General features: G+C 32.7%; 1 protein-coding gene across 2 annotated transcripts in view; it reads right to left on the bottom strand.

The window, feature by feature from the left end:
* Positions 1-25807, bottom strand: part of LOC115233521 (mitogen-activated protein kinase-binding protein 1-like) — a 65269-nt gene that overhangs the window by 29524 nt on the left and 9938 nt on the right. For both annotated transcript variants that reach the window (XM_029804005.1, XM_029804004.1), the window contains exons 2-3: positions 25532-25679; positions 3051-3142 (exon numbers count right to left, since the gene is read on the bottom strand). In XM_029804005.1, coding sequence (XP_029659865.1) covers positions 3051-3142; positions 25532-25615 — 176 coding nt within the window. In that variant the 5' untranslated portion in view covers positions 25616-25679. The remainder of the gene's footprint in view (positions 1-3050; positions 3143-25531; positions 25680-25807) is intronic.

Raw genomic sequence — 25807 nt, forward strand, 5'->3', positions numbered from 1 at the left:
GACTTTTGCTGTTTCTTTATACGTTTTTTTAACATTGCGAAGCCAGGTACCCATGCGTTTTTGTACATGTCCTACGCATTCTAATTTCTTCGGTATTATATTATCATATATAGAAGCTTTAACAATTGCTGAAAAAGTTTTTGAGTCGCCGTCTCCAATGTAGTATGCGTATACAGCATTATACAACTCAAGTGATCTTTGAAAGATTTCAACAATGGCATCGGATTCCATTTTTCATGCACTTCCAATGTGATTTGCTGAGCACTGTCCTTCGTGATTTACTAGCCATTTTTCATATTTCATAGTACCTTTCTCTTTTTCGTGAGTCTCGCATTCTTTGCAGTAGGAACTTTTTACAACAAGATCCATGACCTTTCCCGTGTACCATCCGATGATAGTTGCAACACCAAAAAGCGAAGAAAATCCTCGTTTCATCCACGTTCCGTCTCCAGATACTTTAAGGCCGTCTGGTACATTTGGATGTGCAGCGTCATTAGTTAATTGTATTTCATTTTCAGCAGCCTTTTTCAGGGATTCCATACCGACGGCTTTCGCAGCAGTATGTATATTTTGCATGATCGCGTCGAACGATTTCTGTGCGACATTCTTGGGCAAATCCATTATGCCGCAAAAAAGCTGCATTCCTCGCTAATCCCTTACTAAGAATACGCATTGCAAAAGCAAATCGTCTATTAATTTCGTATGCACTTCCTATGAGCGGTGATGAACATACACTATTAATGTCTTTGTTACATGTAATACACTTAATGTTCAACTTGAACCCGAGTCCGCGAACACTTGATTGCAAAAATTTAACTTCGCCCCCACATTGGTTACAAACTACACAATCCGAAACTGCTGAAAAAACAGCTGCGAATTGCAGAATGCAATACGAAAAGTTCGGATCAAATAAAATGTCCTTTTTTTCGTGCAATTTCTTCGCGGACGCGCTCGTGTAATTTGTCTCGCTTTCCATACTTTCATTACTCGGTGGTTGTTTTCTTTTCTTTGGCCGTATATGTCGCATTTCACGCGACCCTTTAAAATCGATCGACCGACGTATCATTTTTTTTCTGCGTTTAACTATACGTTTAAACTATACTATTAATGTTTTCAGCTAATGTGCACTACTCGAGCTGCGAACACTAAATGCTTTATATTTCGGTTAATCGCAAAAAAGTCGCAAACAGATCGCAAACAAGTTGCAACAGGCAGCTGTCTCGATGCGTATCGAGCTCGGTGCACACCAAGCGGTCGAGCGCGTGAGTCATGTCCACTCCCGCATTTTCGTTCTTAACTTTGTCAATTTTGTGAATATTTTAATGCGCTTTGAATCATTGATTTTTTAAACTATATACAATTTAATAAGCCAATAAAAAAAATCGATCTTTTTTACTCGACAAAGATATGTAACCTTTTAAGTCCAAAATCCTGTCACACGGATCGAGCACTTAATTCGGCGTTTAAATATCTTAACATAATATTAATTAACAAGTATTTTGATACCAATAATGATCGAGCACCTAATTATTTAATATAACTTTACTCTTGTGAGATGGTCCACACGTGACCGACGTTTAAGTCCGAAATCCTGCCAAACGGAACGAGCACCTAATTGGGCGTTTACATATATTGATATAATATATTTAAAAAAATATTTAAATATTAATAACTTTTGAGCATCTTATTTTTTAATGTTACTTTATATTTGTACGAGTCGCGCCCACCGCCGTACAAGAGTAAAGTCCTATTAAATAATTAGATGCTCGATAGTTACTGGTATCAAAATACTCGTTAATTAATATTATATCAAGATATCGAAACGCCGAATTAAGTGCTCGATCCGTTTGGCAGGATTTCGGACTTAAACGTCGGTCGCGTGTGGACCATCTCACAAAAGTAAAGTTATATGAAATAATTAGGTGCTCGATAATTATTGGTATCAAAATACTCGTTAATTAATATTATGTTAAGATATTCAAACGCCGAATTAAATGCTCGATCCGTTTGGCAGAATTTCGAACTTAAACGTCGGACGCGCCCACCGCCGTACAAGAGTAAAGTGGTATAAAAAAATTTTATTTTGGATATATCTTAACGGTTTCTGAGAGCACTTAATTAGCACTTAATTATTATGTATTTGTTTTTTTAATAATTATTTTATTTATGTCTTTTTGTATAGAGGGCTAGCTTAATGTTAAGCCAGCCCCCCCGCCCCCCAGTATACATCTAATTTTCTGCCAAACGGTTCGAGCACCTAATTTCGGACTTCGGCACCTAATTAGCACCTAATTTTAATCTAAATTAAAACTTATTTAGTGCTGGTGGGGGGGCTAACTTAATGGGGCATGTTAATGCATCTTTAAAAATTTGATATTTTCAAAATCTGTTTGCAGTATCTTTGAGCAATTAATTAACAATAATTCTAGTATTTATTCGACTCGCTATAAGTGTTTTTCGGAAGTGGGAATCCTAGCTTAATGGTTAGTCAGCGCTCCCATCTTTAATATCATTTTCCTGCTAATAGGTAGAAGCGATAAATTCACGCTTAGAGCAATAAAGTAGCAACAAAGCACTTAATTATGCACTATATCCGAACCCAATTTTTTGCGCTGTATCTCAATAATACAACTTATCGTTAATAATCAAATTTCTCTCAGCGCGTAGGTGAATGCATATTAATAGAAAAGTAGAACATTGAAACATCTTCATTGTTGACAGTCGTAATTTCACAGAAAAATATCCGTGAAATACTGCACGAATAAGATTATATTATTTGCGCATTATTGATGGTTTTACGTACAAGGCGCATAGCAATTTGATACACACGCACGCACGCACTCACACACATTTTGTGTGTTTATATACAACAAATATAAATGACTAATAAAGTTTTATTGCAAATCATTCGTTATTTTTTTTTGCTAGAGACATAAAAAATTGCGTTGTATATTACTCTTTTTAGAAATATCTAAATTGTCTAAAGTAAAGCTTATTGTATTTATCTACGTTCTGTTTCAAATAGATCAATTAAAGAAAATCAAGCTTACCCAGCTGGATAAGCAACCAGCTCGATGGTCATGTCGCAATCAAGGGCTGCATTGCTGGATACAGTCACGCCCAACACTCGTTCTAACTTAATCTGAAACAAATTAAAAAGACTCATTGCTATGATATAGTAAAATCTACAGTCTCAATAATTGTTAATAAAATTCCAAACAAATTAAATAATGATAAAATTATGTATGACTGTGTAGGTATAGAGGAGTAGAATTTTCCAAGGAAGTACAGTATTATAAAAATAATAAGAAATGCGTACATAGCTCATAAATATTTTATAATATTTATAAATATTACATAAATATTATATATATGTAATATTGGCACGATTACGATAATTACAGCCCCCTATTTGAAAGGTCGGCACGATTACGATAATTACGGCCCTCTATTTGAAAGGTCGTTTCTGAAAGCATTTTTGAAGAGAAACACGAGAAAAATAGTGAAAAAATTTTCCGACCAATAGTTTCCGAGATATATCACTTTAAAGTATTAGACATGATAATAAAACGTTACTACGTTATATAACCCAAACCTAATTTTTGTTTTGAATTAAACTTCAACTTTAAATATCTGAAAAATTATAAGAGACCGCCGATTAAGTTATAAGGACAAGTTACTCAGGATCATAATCTTGACAACATATGTCAACGTCAACATCGTTGGATCCGTTTTTATAAAGTTTTATTATCATGTCCAATACTTTAAAGTGATATATCTCGAAAACTATTGGTCGGAAATTTTTTTTACTATTTTTCCCGTGTTCCTCGTCAAAAATGTCTTCAGAAACGACCTTTCAAATAGGGGGCCGTAATTATCGTAATCACCCCGTAATATTACATACACATATATTATAGGTTGCCAACAAAATCATTCGCCATTATCGTAAGAATGATTAAAAAGGCTCGTATTATATTGCAGGCTACGCTTTGATCAGATTATTGTGAAAATAATTTTTCTCAAATAGCGCTCCAACGATGGAAATTTATGTAAAGTACAATTAGGCAGTTAAAAATTTATAAGTTCTAGCTGGAATTAACAGAAAAGCTCGGTCAAAGTTTTGAAACGATAAATTGGCAGTCTCATATCGCACGATATAATAATAATATAATATAATAATAATAATATAATATAATAATAATAATTAATCTGATTCGTAAATGTCATACTTTTGTCACTTTATTTATAGAAAGTAACAAGTCATAAAATATAACCAAATAAAACAACAAGTTTAAGAAATTAATAAAGCTTTAAAGTGGACATCATCACAAGTTTGAATTTTCGCGAGCTAATAAGAGCCAAATCCCAAGTGGATGGTAGTGCACGTCAGTTTCGTAGAAAATAATTGTTTTACGGAACTGATTACTTCGCCCCAAAATTTTTCTCGCCTTCGTCTCTTTTGGGAGGGGGGGAGGGTTAAAGAGGGGTTTATTATAAATCTCGAATTGAGATTCAAGTCGTACTTGATATAGAACCAAGAAATATTCGTACCCTGTGCACAGTAATCAATTTCATAGAAAAGTTATTTTCTACGAAACTGACGCGCACTACCATCCGTGATCGGCTCTTATTAACCCGCAAAAATTCAAACTTGTGATTTCCACTTTAGAGCCATATTAATTTCTTAAATTTGTTAGTTCAGCCGGCTGGAAGATGGCATCAATATTAATAGATTTTTATAGACAAATGAGAAGTATCGTGGGTATAGGGTCTGAATAACTCAGTGGTAAGAGCAGTCGTATAAATTTTATATAACGATAACGTTAATATAACCCCTCTAAAATCCCTCATTTTCCTCCCTACCCCTTCTTTAATATCGTTACCATTATTCTCTTGTTCCATTCCCTTACCCATTCCCCCTCCCTCCACACTCTATTGCAAAATTTCCAAATCCACACCTCTCTAATTCTTCTCCTTCATATTTCTACATTTCTGCTGGAATCCCATCCATACCTACTATTTTATTATCTCACAACTTATCTAGTGCTTTTTTAAATCTCCTCTCTTCCCAATAATTCCTCTCCATTTTCCCTCAATCCATTATATGTCCCCATAATTACCCTTTCCTCTATCCCTCGAAGCAGTTCCTTAAAATATTCCCATTTCCAAATAGTTCCATTCCCTCTCATCTCAATTCCCTCTTTCAATCTATTCCCACCCTTCCTTCTTTCCTTTCTAATAATTTCCCAAACCTGACCCTCTGTTCTAGAAGAATTTGTTCTTCTTTTGGATGAAAAAATGATAAAATAATCCGTTATTGAAGAAAGAAAGAAAAATGCATTTCTGCCATTTTCTGATTAGAATAATACGATGTCATCCTTACCGTACTGTGGAAAGGAGTATGTTAAAAAGTGGCCGACTTTTGCCCCCAAGCCAGCATGTAAAATTTGGTTTCTGGCATGATTTTTTAAAGTTTATTGGCCATAGAATGACGTGACATCTGTTTGTTGTCAAAGTATGAAGAAAATGGGTAAAAACCTCAAAGATGGGCTATTTATAACCTTCCATTTTTCATTGTTTTTTGTTTCTTATAGTTTTCTGGTTGTAGAATCACGTGATGATATTCATTTGTCATTAAAATGAGTAACAACTCTAAAAATTGCAATTAAACATGATATTTTCTAGGTGTGTCATTCGGTGACAGAAAGACATCGTCCACCATATTGGATTCATCATTTTGAATTTTGTAATCCTGTTCCCAGATTCGTATTCAGCGACCTTGACAAGACGTACCCCCATATCCATTTTTGTGATGAGTCATGCTGTATTTATAGAGAAAAATGGGGGTCATAAATGCCCCATCTTTGAGATTTTCATCCATTTCCCCACACTTTGACAGCAAACCATGCCACCATGTCATTATATGGCCAAAAAACTATAAGAAATCATGCAAATTTTACATGCCGGCTTGGGGGCAAAAGTCGGCCACTTTTTAACATATTCCTTTGTGATAACTCTCTGCAACTCTTCTCTAATCGCGAGGATATGTGACTAACAATCGCTTGGTTAAGTGTGATGATAATCTTGTGTTATAAAATATAAATCTAATAAATATAATCTAATCTATAATATATAAATGGGAGGAGGATGGATAATGTTTGTTTTCATGCCGAAAACACCAGAAACGAGCAAGTTAACCAAAATGAAGAATTGTTCATAACTCCATCAATATTAATATTTTTACCCATGTTTATTAGGACTTTTTTTCTCCATTTCGTGAGTACTATTTGCTTTTAAAGTTCTTAAACTTTTCTTTAACACCCTGTATATATACAGGGTAGGCCATTTTAATGTATCCACTGAAATATCTTAAAATATATAAGTTTAAGACAAAAATGTTTTAGACAAAAGTTGTATGATTCACAGGGGGACACATGATGAAAATATGGACTTGACCTTGAATGACCTTTTCAAGACCAAGTAAATGTGATCGATGTTTTCCTAAATGGAACCCCCCATTTTTTATTGCATATTCTTGTAATGTGCAACGGTTATGATCTTAATCGGTTTCTTAGTCTTTTTACCGAAGATTGCGAACATAACGATCGCTTAATCGTACACTTATTTCGTAAAATTTTTCTTCGCGAAAAAAGAAACAAGTGAAACATTTTACGCTATGCGTTGCCGTGTTTAATCATGTAATTCGAATTGTAAAACGGTATAGACGATGTACTCCTATGTAATATTTTAATTATATGTAATAAGAATATTGATTTATGTAAAATTAATATCAATAAATGTAGGATTTTTTTTTCTCAAATTGTTAAATTTTTTTCATCTCCTCTCTTTCCTTTTACAGTATAATGTTCGAAACGTTTGAACTTGTTAACGCCTGTTTTTTTATTATCCTTTCATTGGTTGAGGTAACGTAATTTCTTTCGGCGCGGTAAATGCGAAACGCTATAGAAACTAAGGAAATTAGTCAGCCATAAAATGAAAATAACTAAAAATAGGCAGTGCTAGAATAAGGAAACTTTTTTCCCCACTTTATTGTCCTTTTGGAAAACAGTGGGGGGAATTATGTATAAATTCTGATTTCCCATGAAAAATCCAACACTAGTTTTCCACCTCTTAAAATTTTTTGTGTACTAAGTTAAGTGAAGTCCGAGTGTCCGAAAATGTGTGTTGCTGATATTCTAAGAAAAATTACGATATTGTGTAGTGTCGCGATACCTCAATTTGAGGCTAAAAAATATCTCGAACAAATATCGGAGGAGGAAGACAATGAAAATAACTACCGTTTATTCAGAAAGACTGTCAACATGTGTACGAGCAACGCATTAGGAATATTATTTTGCTTAGGACATTTTGGCGGGGATGTCCGTCTACTAAGCATAGCAGGCGAAATTATAGCGAGGCGCCTAGGAAAAGACGTCGGATGATGACATCGACGGATTTACGGCCCATCTTCTAATGCACTACTATCGACAACAGGCGTTAGGTAAATATATTTTATTTATAATAATAATCATTGCAAAAATGTAGAGAATTTTAATTTAATTTTAATTTTAATAAAATTTTTATTTTTGTTAAGACTATCAAGAACTCTAGAACTATTGAAAATAAAGCCAGAACTCTTAATTATTTATGATCTTCCACTAAATGATATGCTAGCTTCACACACACCAATTAGTGTAAAGAAAAAAACAATTAATTGTTTTAAAAAATACATTGTAAATAATTACATACTTTTTCTTTAAAAAAATTATTTTTTTTTACTAATTGATTTGTCTCATTATTCTGTACATAAAAATATTACGGTAAGATTATCGAAAACTAAATATTTTACGAGATATTTTATTTTTTATATCAAAATATGTCAGAATAAAATATAAAATAACCCAAAAAGTATTAATGAAAAAATATGCATCTCGCTTTCTCGGGTACCGTGTCAAGCAACACGATAGCAATACGATGCCAAGTATAAAAAAGATTCAGACAGATTAATGTCAGAGGCATCGCGCCGCTAATAATAAGTAACTTATTCGGAATTCTTGCGTCAAATAAGGTTTCTATCAAGATATTTCTAGAACTAAAGCTATATATAATCAAAAATTTCAACGGCGCTTTTCTCATGTAATGGCAATGCAAATAATGGCAAGCTTTCGATTGCGACTAGTTCGAAAATGATGGATGCAGTCAATCCTGAGAACTCGAAAATTCCTGAAAATCCGAAAAGGTACAATTTTTCTCCCCAGTTTAAGATTTTCAGCTTTCAGTCATTCACGTACGTATACACACATACACGATCGACAACAAAGATGTATACGCAACGCTCACAAAACATGAAGTTACTTGGCCAATCAAAGCTGTTCTTTAAACAATCATTTTTATCTACGATGCAGCGATGCATTGATCGTCTTTCAAAAAGGCGCAGCGATGTGAAAATATAACTGATGGACATTAATAAATGATTTGAAAGTAGAAAAATGTAGTTGGCCTCGAAATGCGAAAAATGCGAATTTATTTTTCGTAGAAAAAATATGATCTGCTTTTATATCTTGTTTAATATTCCTATACTTTCCACAGATATGCATTGATTATATTTTGCGGTTACTTGTTTGCAATTTTACAATTAAAAAGTTTCTTGTAACGATAAATCTCTTTTATAATTTCTACAGAAAGCAATAAAATCCCCAAAAATCTTTATAAAAAAAACACGCCAAGTATATGAAAAAAAGTTCGACATTATATGCAAAGTTTTACAAAAACCCCAAAAAACTTTTCTAAGAAAAAAAAAAACACGTCAAGTATATAAAAAGATATTTAAAACTGTATGCAACACATATAAATTTAAAAAAAATGTTAAACATTTAACAATTTAACTGTTCAAAAAAAGATATGAGGTCAATATAACTAGTCAAATATTTATGTTGTATGTTATCAATTTATAATTAATGCTAACATAAGTGTTATTAGGATTTTTTTAATTCACAAAGTATATTTTATAGCATGTATAATTTGAAAAAAAAATTTTTTAAGTTGTATAAAACAGACTTACACCAAAGCAAAGTATAAAAACTTGACATTTATCGAATTTCTATTATTTTCTGGTTATAAAAAAAAAATTTTTTTTCATAAAAACTCGATTTCTAAGTTTAAGATGGTCTAGTTCGCAAAAAATTAATTTTTTAAGAATTCTCTCCGTGTATCAATAATAATTATCAAGACTGAATTTTGCAGACACGCATGATTATTTAGAACGTCATTATTATTTTTCGGTTTCAATATCTTGCAATTTTTCATAAAACCTTTATTATTTTTATTTAAAAAATATATTTTTTACTCAAAAAATCATTATTTGTATATTGATCCAAATAAAAATTTTATATCATGTTAAAAAGTATCTCAATTTTCGATTTGCTAGACTCTTATAACTCATTAAATAAATTTGCGAAATAGCGTGTATTCACTGAAAAATTAAATCCCATATATAACATTGAATCGTTGAATATTTGTGACTAAAATATTTGACAAATAACATGAGACATAAAACCAGTTGTGACACTTTTAGAGATGACGAAACGCAAATATCTTTTTGTCTATCTTCTTCTTCCTTGATATGTAGAAGTAATATTACAATATTCAACTCACGTGACGATGCATTCTATCATTAAACGTATTGTTTCCCGCCAATCAGTAAAAAATCGTGATATAGAAAATTTAAATAATCAGAAACTCGCCGAGAGCTTTATTAATTAATACTATGTAAAAATAATGGATTGTATATCTCTTTGTATGTACAATCCGTGTATGTAAATATGCACGCTCCAAATAAGGCGACGTCCATAGTTGTGTTTCGAGACTGATTCCATTGATATAGAAACGCGTACAAACAGATAATATTGCATATCACATTGATATGCGATGACCATAGGCGTCCACAGGAGAGGAGGGGGCAAGAGAGGGTATTTGCCTCCCTTCTGAAATCAGCAAAAAATTAAGCATTTACTCTACCTATGTGAAGTTGGCACCCCACTTTTAATAAATAAAGTTTTCAATACAGAAACCAACTTCACATAGGTAACTTTGCCGATCTCTGCCCTAATCCATAGGAAAACACATTTTTTTCTAATTTCAAAAGAATTTTAGTTTTTCAATGCTTATCTTGTTCAAATTTAATTTATTTTGTCTGCTTTTCAAAAATTAAAAACAAAAAATAAAAAAACAAAAAAAATAAAAAGTAAAAAATAAAAAAAATATTTTAAAAATTAGGAAACGCGAAGAACCAACACCTTTCTTCAGAAACGCCTTCCGGATAAATTTTCTGCCACCAATGAAAGTTTTGATGCCAGTGAATGTATTTGCTGTCTGCAGGAAGATATTAATAGGTTTATATCCGGATTAAAAATCATAGGTGATACAGTTAGAAGTGACATGAAAAATGGGTACCAGGGCTGAGTTGGCCAGAGTGGCACAACCACCGTGCCCTCAGCTTCATCTACAACTATCTTTTGTAGAGTTCTCGAAATAAGTGCAAAAGGCGGAAACGCATAAAATTTTTTGTTTTTCCATGTAGTTGTAAAAGTAAAGTTTTATTGATTAAACTAATATCGCCCAGGAAATTAAAAATTTAATATCTAAAAACGCCGTGGAAGAATGTGAAGAGTGCGATGGTCAATTTGTCTCATCTTACTTTCTGATATCTAAACCCGATGGCTCTAGCAGATTTATTATTAATTTGAAAAAATTAAATAAATTTATAGATCCTTGCCATTTTAAAATGGAAGATATCCGTGCAGTAAAAAGTCTGTTAACTCAAGGGGCATACATGTGTTCCCTTGAATTAAAGGATGCTTACTTTCTTGTCCCAGTACGAAAAATATCGAAAATACTTAAGATTTAAATTCCAAAGCAAACTGTTTCACTTTACGTGTCTGCCTTTCGGACTATCCACGAGTCCGTACACCTATATCAAAATTATGAAACCAGTTATGCATAAATTGAGATTAATGGGTATATTATCAATAATTTACATTGATGATATTCTTTTTATACAAAAATCTTATAATAAATGTTTAAACAATGTGAAAGAAGTAATAAATCTGCTAGAAAATCTAGGTTTTGTATTAAATTATCCAAAAAGTTCCTTAATACCTAGTCAAAAATGTAAATATCTAGGGTTTATAATCAATTCCATAGATTTTAGGTTAAAATTAACAGAAAAGAAAAAACATTTATTGTAAAACAGTTCTGATATAGTTCTGAACGTATTAATGCATTTTCTAAAGAATTCTAATCGTTAGGAATGTTAGAACTCTCGAAAATTGAGCAAAAATCTCACTTCTATACTGGAAAATACGAGTTTTTCTGGTAAAATAATTGTTTAAAAAATTTTCTAATTATTTTTATCGTCAGAACTCTTTGAAAAGGCAATGTACATACATGCCCAGAACTACACGAGAACTGTTTCATAATAAACAGAACTTCCGAAATAGGCCAGCATTTCATCTCTATACTCGAAAATACGAGTTTTTCGGATAAAATAATTGTTTAAAAAATTTTATAATTATTTTTATCGTCAAAACTCTTTGGAAAGGCAATTTACATGCCCAGAATTATACGAGATCTATTTTGTAATAAGCAGAACTCTCGAAAATCGATCGGCGTCTTACCTCGATATTTACAGGTAAGAGATTTGCTGGTGTTTATTCCATTTTAATGAATATTTTTTTACTTTTAAAAGGCAGAACTTTTCTTAGAACTCATATAGAAACTCATATAGAAACTCATATAGAAACTCATATAAATCTTTTAAATTTAAACAATTATTGATAACGAAAATGTCGTAGGACAAAGTAATATGATGCGTGAAGTTGGCATATCAGTTTGTCTTGAGGCATTTTCTTTGGTTTAATCACCAGAACTATTTATTTAAACTATCAAGAACTCTAGAACTATTGAAAATAAAGCCAGAACACTTAATAATTATTTATGATCTTTCACAAAATAATACGCTAACTTCACACACACACTACCTACCTTGTCGTGGTGAGAAAGCTTTTACTAATAAAAGATATATAAATTTCAAATTATCATATAAATATTCTAATTCTGGAAGTAACATTTTGAAAATCCCCCCTCCCCCCCAGAAAAAATCCTGCGGACGCCCTTGGCGATGACTATAAATTAGTTACCTAAATGCATAAGAAAAGGCAAGTCGTTATTGTTCTACGAGATTTTCAAGTAATGTTATTATTTAATTTCGTACACGCACATATGCATGTACGTGTGCATGCATATACGCACGCATAATATACATGCATATGTATACACACGAATAATAAACATACACATGCATACCTATAAACATATATACATCTATACGACATACGTATACATACTGTTACACACGCACACGCACACACACACACACACATACACACACACACACACACACACACACACACACACACGTATAGATTAAATACGTAGATCGATCAAATATGAACAAGACTTTTCAAATAGGAGCAGGATACTTTAACGCTCGTTGTTATGACAATAGTGGGCTGTTGGTGTACATGTCTAGACCCACTCTAAGCTGCGTTTATTTCTACAATCGTTTATTTAATAGTAAGCACGATGAGTGTACAAAAGGTGCCTGTCCCGATTGTGCAACGCATAATAATTAAATTTTTAACGCGCAAACATATTAAATCAGCTGAAATTTTGTGCAGATTATGCGTACAGTTTAATAAGAACATATTATCGAAGTCCCAAATATGCAAATAGTATAAGTTTTTTGTGAAGGTCGTGAAGAAGTTGCGAATTTGACTTATACGCGTTGACCAAGGACGAGCATTACGCTTGAGAATAACAAATTTGCGATTTTATTGAAGACGCATAACTATTCGTGAAATTAGTAAAGGAACTGGCATAAGTTCTGGAAATGTGCAAACAATCATTGAAAATAAGTTACGATTTCAAAAAATCACTGCACGATAGGTGTAGAAAACCGTAAGGGCTCAAATTTCTCAGAGGCTTTTGGATCGCCATGCAGAAGAAGGAGACGCATTTTTGATGCGCATTCTCACATATGATGAATTTGCTTAGACTTGTTAAAGAAACCTTATGGGAAAAAAAGTTTTCCAACGACGATGAGGTGGAAGATTTCGTGCGTAATTGGCTTCGTACTCGTCCTGCTACTTTTTTATGAAGCAAGGATAAAAAAACTGCCAGTGTGGCGTCAGAAATATGTAAACATTGCTATGCAGAAAAATAATTTTGTGTTAGTTTTTACGTATATTAATCGAATAAATATTTTTTGAACAAGTCTCGTTTATATTTGATCCACCCTAGTAAATAAAAATTATTAACAAACTAAAGTAATTCATTAAAATAATTGCAATCTCAGAAAACTTAATCCTATTCGATAGAATAATGCAAATATAATATAATCTTACATATAACACACACACAATTGCATCATAGACTTAAAAGATTCGATTAATACAATTAGAATATTGTATGTCTTAAGAAAATAATGAAATGCGATGGCCATTTGCTAAACGTAACATGCAACTGCAGTAGTGCAATGGCTGAACAGTAAATCGTATACTGTAGCATGATTTTATAGTCTTATAATGATGCAATGTATAACCGATATGAGACAAGGTCTCTTTCGCATATAATTTGTGATGCATTATGTAACGCGACAGGTTTCGTCATATTTGAATGAGAGAATCGATAGATCTACAGTATACACACACACACACACACGCACGCACGCACACGCACACGCACACGCACGCACACGCACACGCACGCACACACACACACACACACACACACACACACACACACACACACACACACACACACACACACACACACACACACACACACACACACACACACACACACACACACACACACACACACACACACACACACACACACACACACACACACACACACACACACACACACACACACACACACACACACACACACACACACACACACACACACACACACACACACACACACACACACACACACACACACACACACACACACACACACACACACACACACACACACACACACACACACACACACACACACACACACACACACACACACACACACACACACACACACACACACACACACACACACACACACACACACACACACACACACACACACACACACACACACACACACACACACACACACACACACACACACACACACACACACACACACACACACACACACACACACACACACACACACACACACACACACACACACACACACACACACACACACACACACACACACACACACACACACACACACACACACACACACACACACACACACACACACACATATATACAGGGTGTAACTAAACAAACGCATATGGACAACACTATCAGATACAGAACAACAATTCAAATCGAAAAGTCCTGAACCATTTTTTGATCTGAGCTTTCTTTTCGTTGTTATGTGATGTTAAAGTTAGCTAATCAGCGCCTTATACAGCAGAAAGCCGTCTCGCTACTCCGACCCCCGTCGTACCTTCTCTGTTTTCCGTTGTAGATAGGCGCTGATTAGTTAACTTTAACATCATATAACAACGAAAAGAAAGCTTAGATCAAAAAATGGTTCAGGACTTTTCGATTTGGATTGTTGTTCTGTATCTGACAGTATTGTCCATATGCGTTTGTTTAGTTACACCCAGTATATATATATGCAGAATGAGGCACTTAACGAAAACAGCTTGAATAACTAGTAATTATTGTTTATTACATTATGTGTTATATAAAAAATAAATAGTACTGCCACATTTCAGCCTGCATTTCGATAACTACTTGTCTCATTTAAATTACTTGCCTACGTTTGACGCAAACGTGCGTGACACACAACTTTCCGCTTAAATTTTCTCGAATCGTCAATCATACCAATTCTTCAATTTTCTTATTGGTAATATTAATCTTTCTTTACTTCGCGTATATTTATCAGCCTTAACCAATGCAAGACATGCGCGCACGCGCGCGTGTAATGTAGTAAGTAAAAATATCAAGAAATTGCACCAATTGAGAATTATTGAGAACAAATTATGCATAGTATACATAGAATTTAATTCTTTTATTATTATTATACGATATTAAAATTTTTTTATTACACGAAGTGTATATAACATGATAGTAATAATAAAAATAAAAAAATTCTAATAAATAATATACAACATAAAGAAGAAAAAAACGGACTAATGAGAAACTTCTATGAAGTTGGTTGTTTTTAAAATTAAAAAAATATTAGAGTTCTGGGTGCCTCCCGAAGAGTTCTACGAGTTTTCTATCGGTTTTAAAATAGTTCCGTCGTTTAAAGCATCGAAAATAGCACTTGAAGATACGGGAGACCAACTTCACATTTTTCACAATTTTAAGGCGGTATAACTTTTTTGATATCAACTTTAACGCTTTGGTTGTTAAGAATAATTGATAGAACTCTTCGAGGGGTTGCCAGAACTGTCAACAGAACTGCCAGTTACCGAGAAAAATTTTCACCCCTGTAAGACTTGAACCCTATAGAAGTGAAAATTTCTGTTAAATCATGGAACTATTTCTAAAACCGATAGAGAACTCTAGAACTCTTCGGGGGGCACTCAAAACTCTAATAATTTTTTTTTTTATTTAGAAAATGAGGGGACAACTTTACAGAAATTAATGAGAGCCTAAAGCAGAAAATAAAGCACAAATAAAAAGAACTAAAATCTTCATAAAAGATTCTTTAATTAAATATTTCGGTTTCTTTTCGGATCATTCCCAGTTACTGTTAACAAAAAAAATATACATGTCATATATAGAAACGATACAAAAAAGTGTGCTGTATACATACATAGTAATATAACAAAAATTCGTGTACCAACCTTCACGCAATCCGTAAAGGTGCGTACTGACTTGAGCATTTTTGCGCGCACGAACGATTTGCGCGCACGAATGCTCTAGTGAGGACGTATCATTCTTGTTTCGCCGCACGCTCTGATCACGCATAAACGCGATCCGTCGTTTGTCGCTCATCAAAGAATTTATGTGCAAAACGATGCTCAATTTGGACGTGTATGCAAAACTGAAACGTCGTGCGCGCAAAAAAAGTTATGGAGTGGACGAATGAAATGGCTCTCCAATTAATAGATAAGTACGAAAAGTTTCCCTTATTGTGGGATGCTAAACACGAGTTCCATTTTTCAAGAAATAAGAAGGTTGATGCTTGGGAGATAATAGCAAATAACTTGAAAATGGACGCAGTTATAGCAAAACAAAAAATGGCCAGTTTACTGGGATCCTTTCGTAGAAAAAAGGCAAAGGATAAAAAAAGTATTGGAACAGAAAAAGGTAATTAATTTTTTTTTTTTTTTTTTGTTTACATCACTAAAATTCAAAATAAATTCAATGTTTTTTATATTCAACGGTAATTGTTATCAACAGACTTGGCACGTCCATGTGCTCCTCCCTATCTTCAGTCATTGCGAATATTACGCTGCAGGATTTAGAGAAAAGAAAATAGAATAGGATTGAAAAGCTGCCTATTAAATTACCATTTCATTTTCATTATGTTGACAATGTCGTATTGGTGATTCTTTTCACAGTGTTTAATGTGGTTTTTAATACTTTCAACACATTTCACCCACGTTTACAATTCACGTTAGAGGAGAGAATCGGCAACCAACTGATTCTTTTGGACGTCACTGTCATATTGTGAATAATAATTGTGAATAATTTTATATAATTCAACTGATTTCGTAAACCTCTCTCTCTCTCTTTCTACGTTTTCGGTCAAATATCTCAATTATGAATCTCAACATCCGCTTTGTTGATAAGGCGTTTTTGCTATCTCATCTAAGATTCCACCAAAAAATTTAAAGCTGGTGATAAAAATCTTGATAGTTATTCATTAATTTTTATATTTTACGTGCTCTATGAGTTTCTAAAATTGCTATTTGTGAATAATCGTAAGGATAAAAAACCAACATTAATTAGCAATAATACTGATGACAACACCATAGAATATCCCGTGTTTTTCGACATCCTATATTGAATTTTTCTGAGCAGTTCAAACATGTGGTTCGTGGCGTAAAAACCATTATGTTCTTCTTCTTCTTTCTTTTATGGCTGGTTGGGCATTAGTCGCCCATACACCATTGTTTCTTATGGGTTTGTAAAATATAAGCAAAACTCCTCTTAAGAGAGGAGGGAGTCCAAAAAAAAGGTCCAGACAAAGGACATACGCAGTACGCAAAAACCCGTCCGAGCCCGACACGTTGTCAGTCGGAACTAAAAAAAAAAAAAAACCATTGTCATATACTGGCATTAACAAATTGCGTTCTTTCATCTGTATACATAAAGATAATTTACTGACACAATTTCGTAAAAATGTGGTGCGCAAAATTTTTTGTAAAGATTGCGACATTTCTTATGTAGACCACATTGACCGACCATTAAGAACAAATTCGAAATATAGCGATAATATTAAGAGAAATATCGCATAACATTCGATAATCTTGGACCATAGACTGCTCAATCATGAGAACAAGATAAAAATCTTGAATGAGGAGCCTATTCTGAGAAAGAAGTTGTTATTGGAAATAATATACATTAATCGACAAAAAAACAGTCTAAACCTCCAGAGAGTGAAACCGCTAGCTTATCTATCAACCGCGTTTGGCTCTTCTTAGTCCGGAAAATTTAAATCGTGTTTTTTTAAATTAAATATTTTATGAACACACACGCACACGCACACGCACGCACACGCACGCACATGCACACACACGCACACACATACATGATGAATACAGTAGTATAAAAACTGCAACAAATACTATTTAGAGATATATTGTTTTAGAAACTATTCTTTTGCATTTTAAAATATATATAAAGTATAAAAATTTATTTTTATTTGCTTGCTCTTACTTTCTTTTTTCCCTCTTATCATATTAAAAAATGTTAAAAAATTGTTGAAATGTTTTTATGAACTTTTGATCAATGTTGTCAGTAATCAGTTGCATCTATTTTTTAATCAAAATCATTTCGAATTAAGTGTATTTTTGTTTCCTAATAATTATGATTATCAGAAAAAAAGAGAGAGCAAAATATGTAAATAATAAGTCCAATATTTTCAAAATCACGTATATTATAATATGAATATGCTTCTATAGATAACAAAATCACGATAATCCGAAAACTAACGACATGTATTATATGATCATTAAACAACGATTTATAATCGTCAGTTACTGCAGTGTTGCGTGTCGATGTAGTATTTTCCGAGTCGATTTTCAATGGGCGTAATATAGGAGCTGCATTTAACATGGTAATGCGATAATCGCTAAAGAAAACCGTGCACATATACATTAACATATGTACATCATAGGCTGGAGTATTCTCCTTATCGTGTATAATCGGCGAATTGTTTTTAGACGGTATTAAGAGGATGCCGGACCGTCCTGTTTTACCGGCCATAATAATTATATATTTGCTTAATATAAGGGTTTTGCGGTGTGTACGTGCAAAATAGGATACCTCTCCACTCGGAAATGCATGAAGGAATATAAGTGAACGTTTGAAAATGTATTTGAAAGCCTAGTAAGAAACATTTCGGTGTGCAAAATGTTGCATAGTAAAATCTTTTTTATAAAGCTTCTAAACTCACTTCTCAAAGTTTATTAATACTCTTTGATAAAATGCCGAGTGCGGAGTTCACTTGTTAGGCACGTGCAGGTTGCAGGTTTTTTATATTAAGTAAATGTTGACGGCAGAAGCCGATAACAAAACTGTAATTTTTTAATTTTTTTTCACTTTTCATATGAAATCATAAACCCCGCACTCCGTTATTATGTATACTTTAATTATGGAAAAGGATTTGTTGATATCTATAAACAACAAAAATATTTTGCGTTTTAACTAATATTCGTATTCTGTCGGTATCCAGCATCCTCTTAAAGCCATTTTTAACGCCGGATATTTCTCCCTTTATTGTCGTCCACATATCCATGCAATTTTCATCGCTGTTTTTCTACACGCCAACATAACAAAATTTTACAATTCCGATGTGCACACAACACAACACGCACGCACGCACGCACGCACGCACGCACGCACGCACGCACACGCACGCACAAACACACACATCTATACACCTACACATACAAAGCAATTTCTGGGTCATCAGGTGTCTTGTGCGAACGTGCGTAGCTTTCGTCCTGATCTGTCTTTCAGAGCCTCCTCGAGTTTTCAATGAAGATTTACTATCAGTTACCACGGTTGTTGACACAGTCACTGATTTTTACACACGCGCGGTGTTTTAAATTTTCGGCAACTTTTCACTTACATCAACCTCTATTAAGTTTTCAAAAACATATTTTACAAAATATATAGTCTATATTTGAAATACTGAAGACATAAAATGTATGTAAATTGATTTTGAAAAGCGATGGGGTGTAAATTAAGATTCCAATTTTTTACAATATTATTGTAATTGTATAAGACTATAATATTATCTTTTTATTCTTACGTTGCAATTGCTTAATTTTTTTCTTGTTGCAATAATATATTCCAATTTTGTGTATTTTTTTCTTTTTTATGTTTACTTACAATATATTAACTAAAAACAGAGATATTCTCTTAGAAAATTATATAAAATAATAGAATGTAAAAATATGGTTGCTTTCGTGAAACGTATTTCCTTTCATGTTAGAAAGATGCATGTTCATACGTAAGCGTCTTTCTGGAATGTAAAATTCCAATGGCAAACGAAGCAATTCTATCTCGGTATATACTGTAATATTAACTGTAATATTGATATAAATAATATAAATATTACTTTGAAATATTTATATATACTGTCACGTCCAACGGCTCCTAGAATTTTTTTTATTTTCTTTTCGTTTTTCTCTCAATACTCTCCACCAATATACGATGAGAACTATTCATATGAAACTAACAATAAGAGAGACACACTTATGCGTAATCTATAATGAAGCGTGAATCTGAGAAAGAAAGATGTATATGAGTTGCCTATGCGAGCGAGATAGATTTATACAAGAACTGTTATAAAACAAGGATAAATATAAAAGTGTTCTTTTAAGCACATTACATCTTTTTACTATACTAAATCATAATTTTATTATATTCGATTATTCGATAGAAATTATGTAAATTAGTCCTAAAGAAATTAGGATTAATTTAATTTTATAAGAACTGTGACAAATGAACAACATTATAAGAAATCGTTCAAAAGAGTCATTTATCGTAATTTATTTGATTCAGAATATTATAAAATTATATAACTCAAAGTTTAACTAATACGTAATACGCAGCTTTGCAAGCTGTGCATTCGGAGAATCAATTAATATAGAAAAATTTTCTCTTAAAAAACTATCCAAAGAGTGCGTTCACGAAAGATTCTTTTTTAGATCGTAACCCTTAAACAACTGATTCCTAAAACTCCGACATATGATATTAGCTGCTATTACTTAATTTACGAAACATGTATAAATCTACATATTGTAAGAAATTGCACTCCCTTGTAAAACACACTTCATTGTAAAAGACATGCTGTTATACTCGAATATACTATTACATAATTATAAAAAGCGTCATTTTAAGAGTATTTAGAGAGAGAGAATAAGAATATTCTGATTAATTCTTGCCGGATCAACCTAATACGGAACAAAGAGTTTAAATTTAAAATTTTAACGTCGACATACTTCTTCATCCTTATCCACATCGGAAAACCAAGATCTGAAGGGCCGTCTATAATGAAAGTAGTAAGACTGTAGAAGTAGAGAGTGTTTTCGGTAGGATAAAAATCGGGAGTAACGAAATGGGCAGTTCTCATTTCGCACTCCCTACTGCCTTACTGTCAGCCAATGAAAAACGCGTGTTCATAACCTCGCACACTTAATCGCTGTTTTCTGCTAGCTGCTAGAGTTCTGTAAATATCTGTTCGCTGATTGATTGATTATTATTCGTATTATTCCGCCATTGTAGACAGAAATGAAATAAGTTCAAGAACCATACTGCTCACTCTGTACACTCTGCCTACTTCCATTGTAGACGGCCCTTAAGCAACTGCTTAGTCCTCCTGGGGTTTTACCTCCTTAATTGCAAGAAAAACCCGATACTTAAACGTTCTGCAAAACTCAACGAGATCATTGGAACTTCTCGTTTCACTAAGTCAATCGAAGTTTTAGGACGTGACAATACATATAAATGTTACCCAAGCTTATATTTATGCTTATATTTATAATTCCATACATACATAGACAGCATAGACAGACATACATATGTATATATACATATACACACATATATATACATACAGGTCAGATTAGAAAATCTGTCGTTTTATAAAACGTCTAAGTATTTTATAAAATACGATCACATTCTCAAATCATGGTTGAAAATGAAATGTTTTACAATCTGGCTAAGAAATAAATTAGCCAGAATCTAAAATGATGTGCAAATCATTGCGTTTGACAATGTGGCGGGTCGCTTATTAGCGATTTATAAAAAGACTAAAATTTTTAGCCAGATTGTAAAATATTTCATTTTCAACCATGATTTGAGAATGTAGCCGCACTTTATAAAATGCCTAAACGTTTTATAAAACGACGGATTTTATAATCTGGCTACAACATATATGTATATAAGAGTGCACACTTTGATTTGAAAAAACAGTTCTTCGCAAAATAAAAACGTTCAATAAAAACAACACGCTATCGACGTTTATTACGGACATGTATAAAGCTTGTCCATATAAATCGTTCACATAAACTCATTATTAAAAAAATCACTTGGTTTTACCAGTCGTCCCTCCGGTCTTATATAAGCAAACCATGAATGGCCTACGAATGAAGAATATTCAACTCTACTACATATTGACTACGTATTGACAATCGGATAAAAATTATTTTTCCCTTATATGGCTCTAATTTTCACAGCGAACATTTGTTTTTCTATATTTACAAAGTTATTTACTACAGTCAAATCAAAACTTTATTAGCGTAAACTTGAAATACATTTATCAATTCCATCAATCAGCAGCCGGTTTTCATATCTTCAATGCATTTTTTGTATCTCCATGAGAATGAGAATACAATTTACCTAAAAAAATTCGACACTTATCGTCAATTTTCAATTTTATATAATGACAAGAGAATTTCCGCGTCTGTATTCCCAAAATAAGAAACAAGAAAAAAGAATGTAAAACAAGAACTTAGAAGAGCGACAACGAACGTCCAATTCTATACTGAGGTATTCCAATCCAGAAGTTCTACCATTTGACTATATGTGATCCCCACTCTCTTTCATGATTACACGATTATCTTCATGCCACACTAATAAGCTGTTACAGTTACTGTACTTTTTCATTCCACATGTGTATATTTCGAATATACATCTCTTGGATATGTACTTGAAAAAAAATTATCTACGAATTGTCGTAATCCAACCAATTTCTTAATATTAAACAATAAAAGTAGAGAAGGATTAAGAAAGAGAAGATTAAGAAAGTTACGAAATTAAATATTTAGCAGGAAAAATAAATTAAAAAATCAGAAGTTACAACAAATTAAGAAATATTACATTAATAAAAAAATATTACACAAGATATTGAAAAGATAGAAGGAAAGATATAATAGTAGAAAGTATGAAGTAAGATGTAACTAGGGAAAAGCAAGTTACAGTCAAGTTTTAGGAAGCTAAGCAGCAAAAGAGAAAGACTAAAGAAGCGGAGTACGATAGTAGCGGAGTGCTTCGGTCGAATCATCACACTCCTTTCTTCCTAATTTCTCCCCTAATTGATAAGTAAGTCAATCGCGAGATGAACCGAGGCTCGTTTCCGAAAGTCTATTATTAACAATAAGTTATCGCACTCAAAAATTAATCGTGAAGATATGTATACAGTGTAACCAAGTTACCACAGATATACGTTTCTTCCACAAAAAAGTGAAAGTGTCTTTACTTACAATGTGCTTGGGTCCCAATTTTTTGGGCGTACAAAATCCCAAAACAGCCCTTCGTTAACACACGGGCACAAAATAAAATTATTATTGCGCAAGCATTTTTATTTTTGTGGAACTCTTAATGATAAAAAAAAATTGTCTCATTATACAATATATACGAGGACTGACAATTAAGTTCGTAGAAAATATTTATTACAATTACAGAACACACTTATTCGTTATTTAATACACAGTCCCCTTTAAAATAGTTCCTTCCTAAAGCAATGCACTTGGTCCAATGTGTTTTCTATTGCAGGAAACAGTTTTCAAAAACATTCTCCGTGAGGCTGTTTAGAACACGCATCAACTATTCCACCTCCGCTCGTGACTTCTAATGATGATCCTTCATGTCTTTCTTGATCTTGGGGAATATAAAAAAATCGGAGGAGGTCAGATCGGGCCCCCTCTGATTTTTTTCTATTATATATANTTGTATGGTATTGAGGGTGAAATCTTGTGGAAGTGAACATTTTTTTTAGGTGGAGCCGCTTAGGAGATTTGAAAGTCATCTTCATTTTTTTAAATGGAATCCCCTATTTCTCATTACATATTCTTGTAGCTTACCTCGAGAGCTTTCCAAAACACTATAATAAAGTATTTTTTCATTAAGTACTTTTTGAGTTATTTTATATTTTAATCTGACATATTTTGATATAAAAAATAAAATATTTCGTAAAATATTTAGTTTTCGATAATCTTACCGTAATACTTTTATGTACAGAATAATGAGACAAATCAATTAGTGTAAAGAAAAAAACAAATAATTGTTTAAAAAAATACATTATAAATAATTACACTTTTTCTTAAAAACAATTATTTTTTTTTACTAATTGATTTGTCTCTATTATTTGTCTCTACTACTTTTCTTTAAAAAAAGTAAAACCGTAAATAATATTCTTGTTCCCTGTACTAAGTCGAAGTTTTAGTAACGAACTAACGTCACGAACTAACCAATAACGAAGCGTTTTCAAGTTACGTGAAAATTTTAAATTTTAATCATCTTTTTTTATTAATTTTAAATTATTTATTGTTGGTGGAAAATCTTAAAAGTTTGGAAATAATGTTTTTATAATTTATACTTTCGATTAAAAATAAAATTTATATAAAATTTTTTTTGTAATACCCTTTTCCAGAAGATAATACAGAATAATACAGAAAGTATTAAATTCCTGCCCAATGCGACGAGTTCAAAATTTTTAAGATTTGCGGGTTTGAAAGTTTATAAATAGCTCATAATTGTGTGCTATGTATTTTTTTAGTTTTGCAAGGAAAGGCTAGCTCGAAAGGAATATAGACATCTCTCTTTATACTTCACACTTATTGTTTTCCTTCTATATCCTACCGATTCTAAATTTCCCTGTCGCACCCCCCTATCTTTTTTAATTCACCGTTCCATTAGCCCCACTACACTTGCTATGCCTACTGCATTTCCCAACTCCCATTCCCTTCTATCGCTTTTCTAACCTTCTCCTGTCTAACCCTTGTGCTTCGCTCTCTTGTTCTTTTCACGTTTCCTCCTTTTTCCTCTTTTAGACACACTTCCTTCTTTTATTCTCTCACTTATCTTTTCTTTTGGTTTTCCAATCTTTCTCTACTAAAAGCCTCTCGATTCACACTCACAATTTCTCGTTCTTGTCACACTTGCAACCGGAAACGGAAGTCTCATATTCCATTTAAAATCATGCAATTCTCTATAGATAATAAATTGATGTAAATCAAGGAATAATTTCAACTGTGCCTGAATATACATAATTTTTATTTTCAATTCACGCAATTTTCTGGTATCATAACTTTTGTAGCAAAAGCAGGTTTAATCAATAAAAAATATATATTGAAATATATTAAAGTAATATTCTTTTGAACAAAAACTTTTGATATCATCACATATACACTCAATTATAATACATTTCTGGAAAATGTACAAATACAAACAAGAGAATTTAAAATAGTAGAATTTCTTGCACCAGGAAAGTTATAAGACTGCAAATGATCAAAAGTGGAATGCAAGATGCAAGTGTTACGAATGCGAAGTAATAATATAACTTGTTTATGCACGAAATATTACCTCTATTAAGCTAGCAAAGTTTCAGTTTTTGAAAGATACTTTACTCTTGAGATTGATAGGAAGTAGTTTTCGAAGAATCAGCGGGGTATAAAATCAATCAGGTCGAAATATTTGCGAAATGTATCAAAAAATAGAAAAAAAATATTTTATAAAATTAAATGCTCTAGATTTACATCGGAGAAAACAGGAAATCATGTGCCAATTTAATTTTTCTGCATTGTCGTAATGCAAAATTCACCCGGCATTTATCAGAAAAATTCTTGATGTCCAACAAATCGCAACAGTTTTTCTTATTAATATTATCCTGTATATATTCAAATACATGTGAATATTAATTTCCGTAGTGTATAAGATGTATATGATATAAGTATATCATTATCATCACTTACTCTATTCTGTATTCTAATGTTCTCTTGACCTCTCTTTAAATTAGGGGCCCGGAGAACCTTGCTCGTAAGTGGTGGTTCCATCATGATAGTAGATTCCGTTTCCTTAGGATTTCATCTCTGAATAAACGCTCAGATTTCATTTCATTTTCTGTAACAAAAATTACATTTTTATAATTTTTACATTAAATATAACTTTCAGGAAGAAATAGATAAGCGACTTTCTTCATATTCACATAGAGAGAGAAAGACAGAGGGGGGGGGGGGGAGGGGGGGGGG

This window comes from Formica exsecta, unplaced genomic scaffold (genome assembly GCF_003651465.1).
Source record: "Formica exsecta isolate Colony F162 unplaced genomic scaffold, ASM365146v1 scaffold1759, whole genome shotgun sequence".
Lineage (NCBI taxonomy): Eukaryota > Metazoa > Arthropoda > Insecta > Hymenoptera > Formicidae > Formica > Formica exsecta.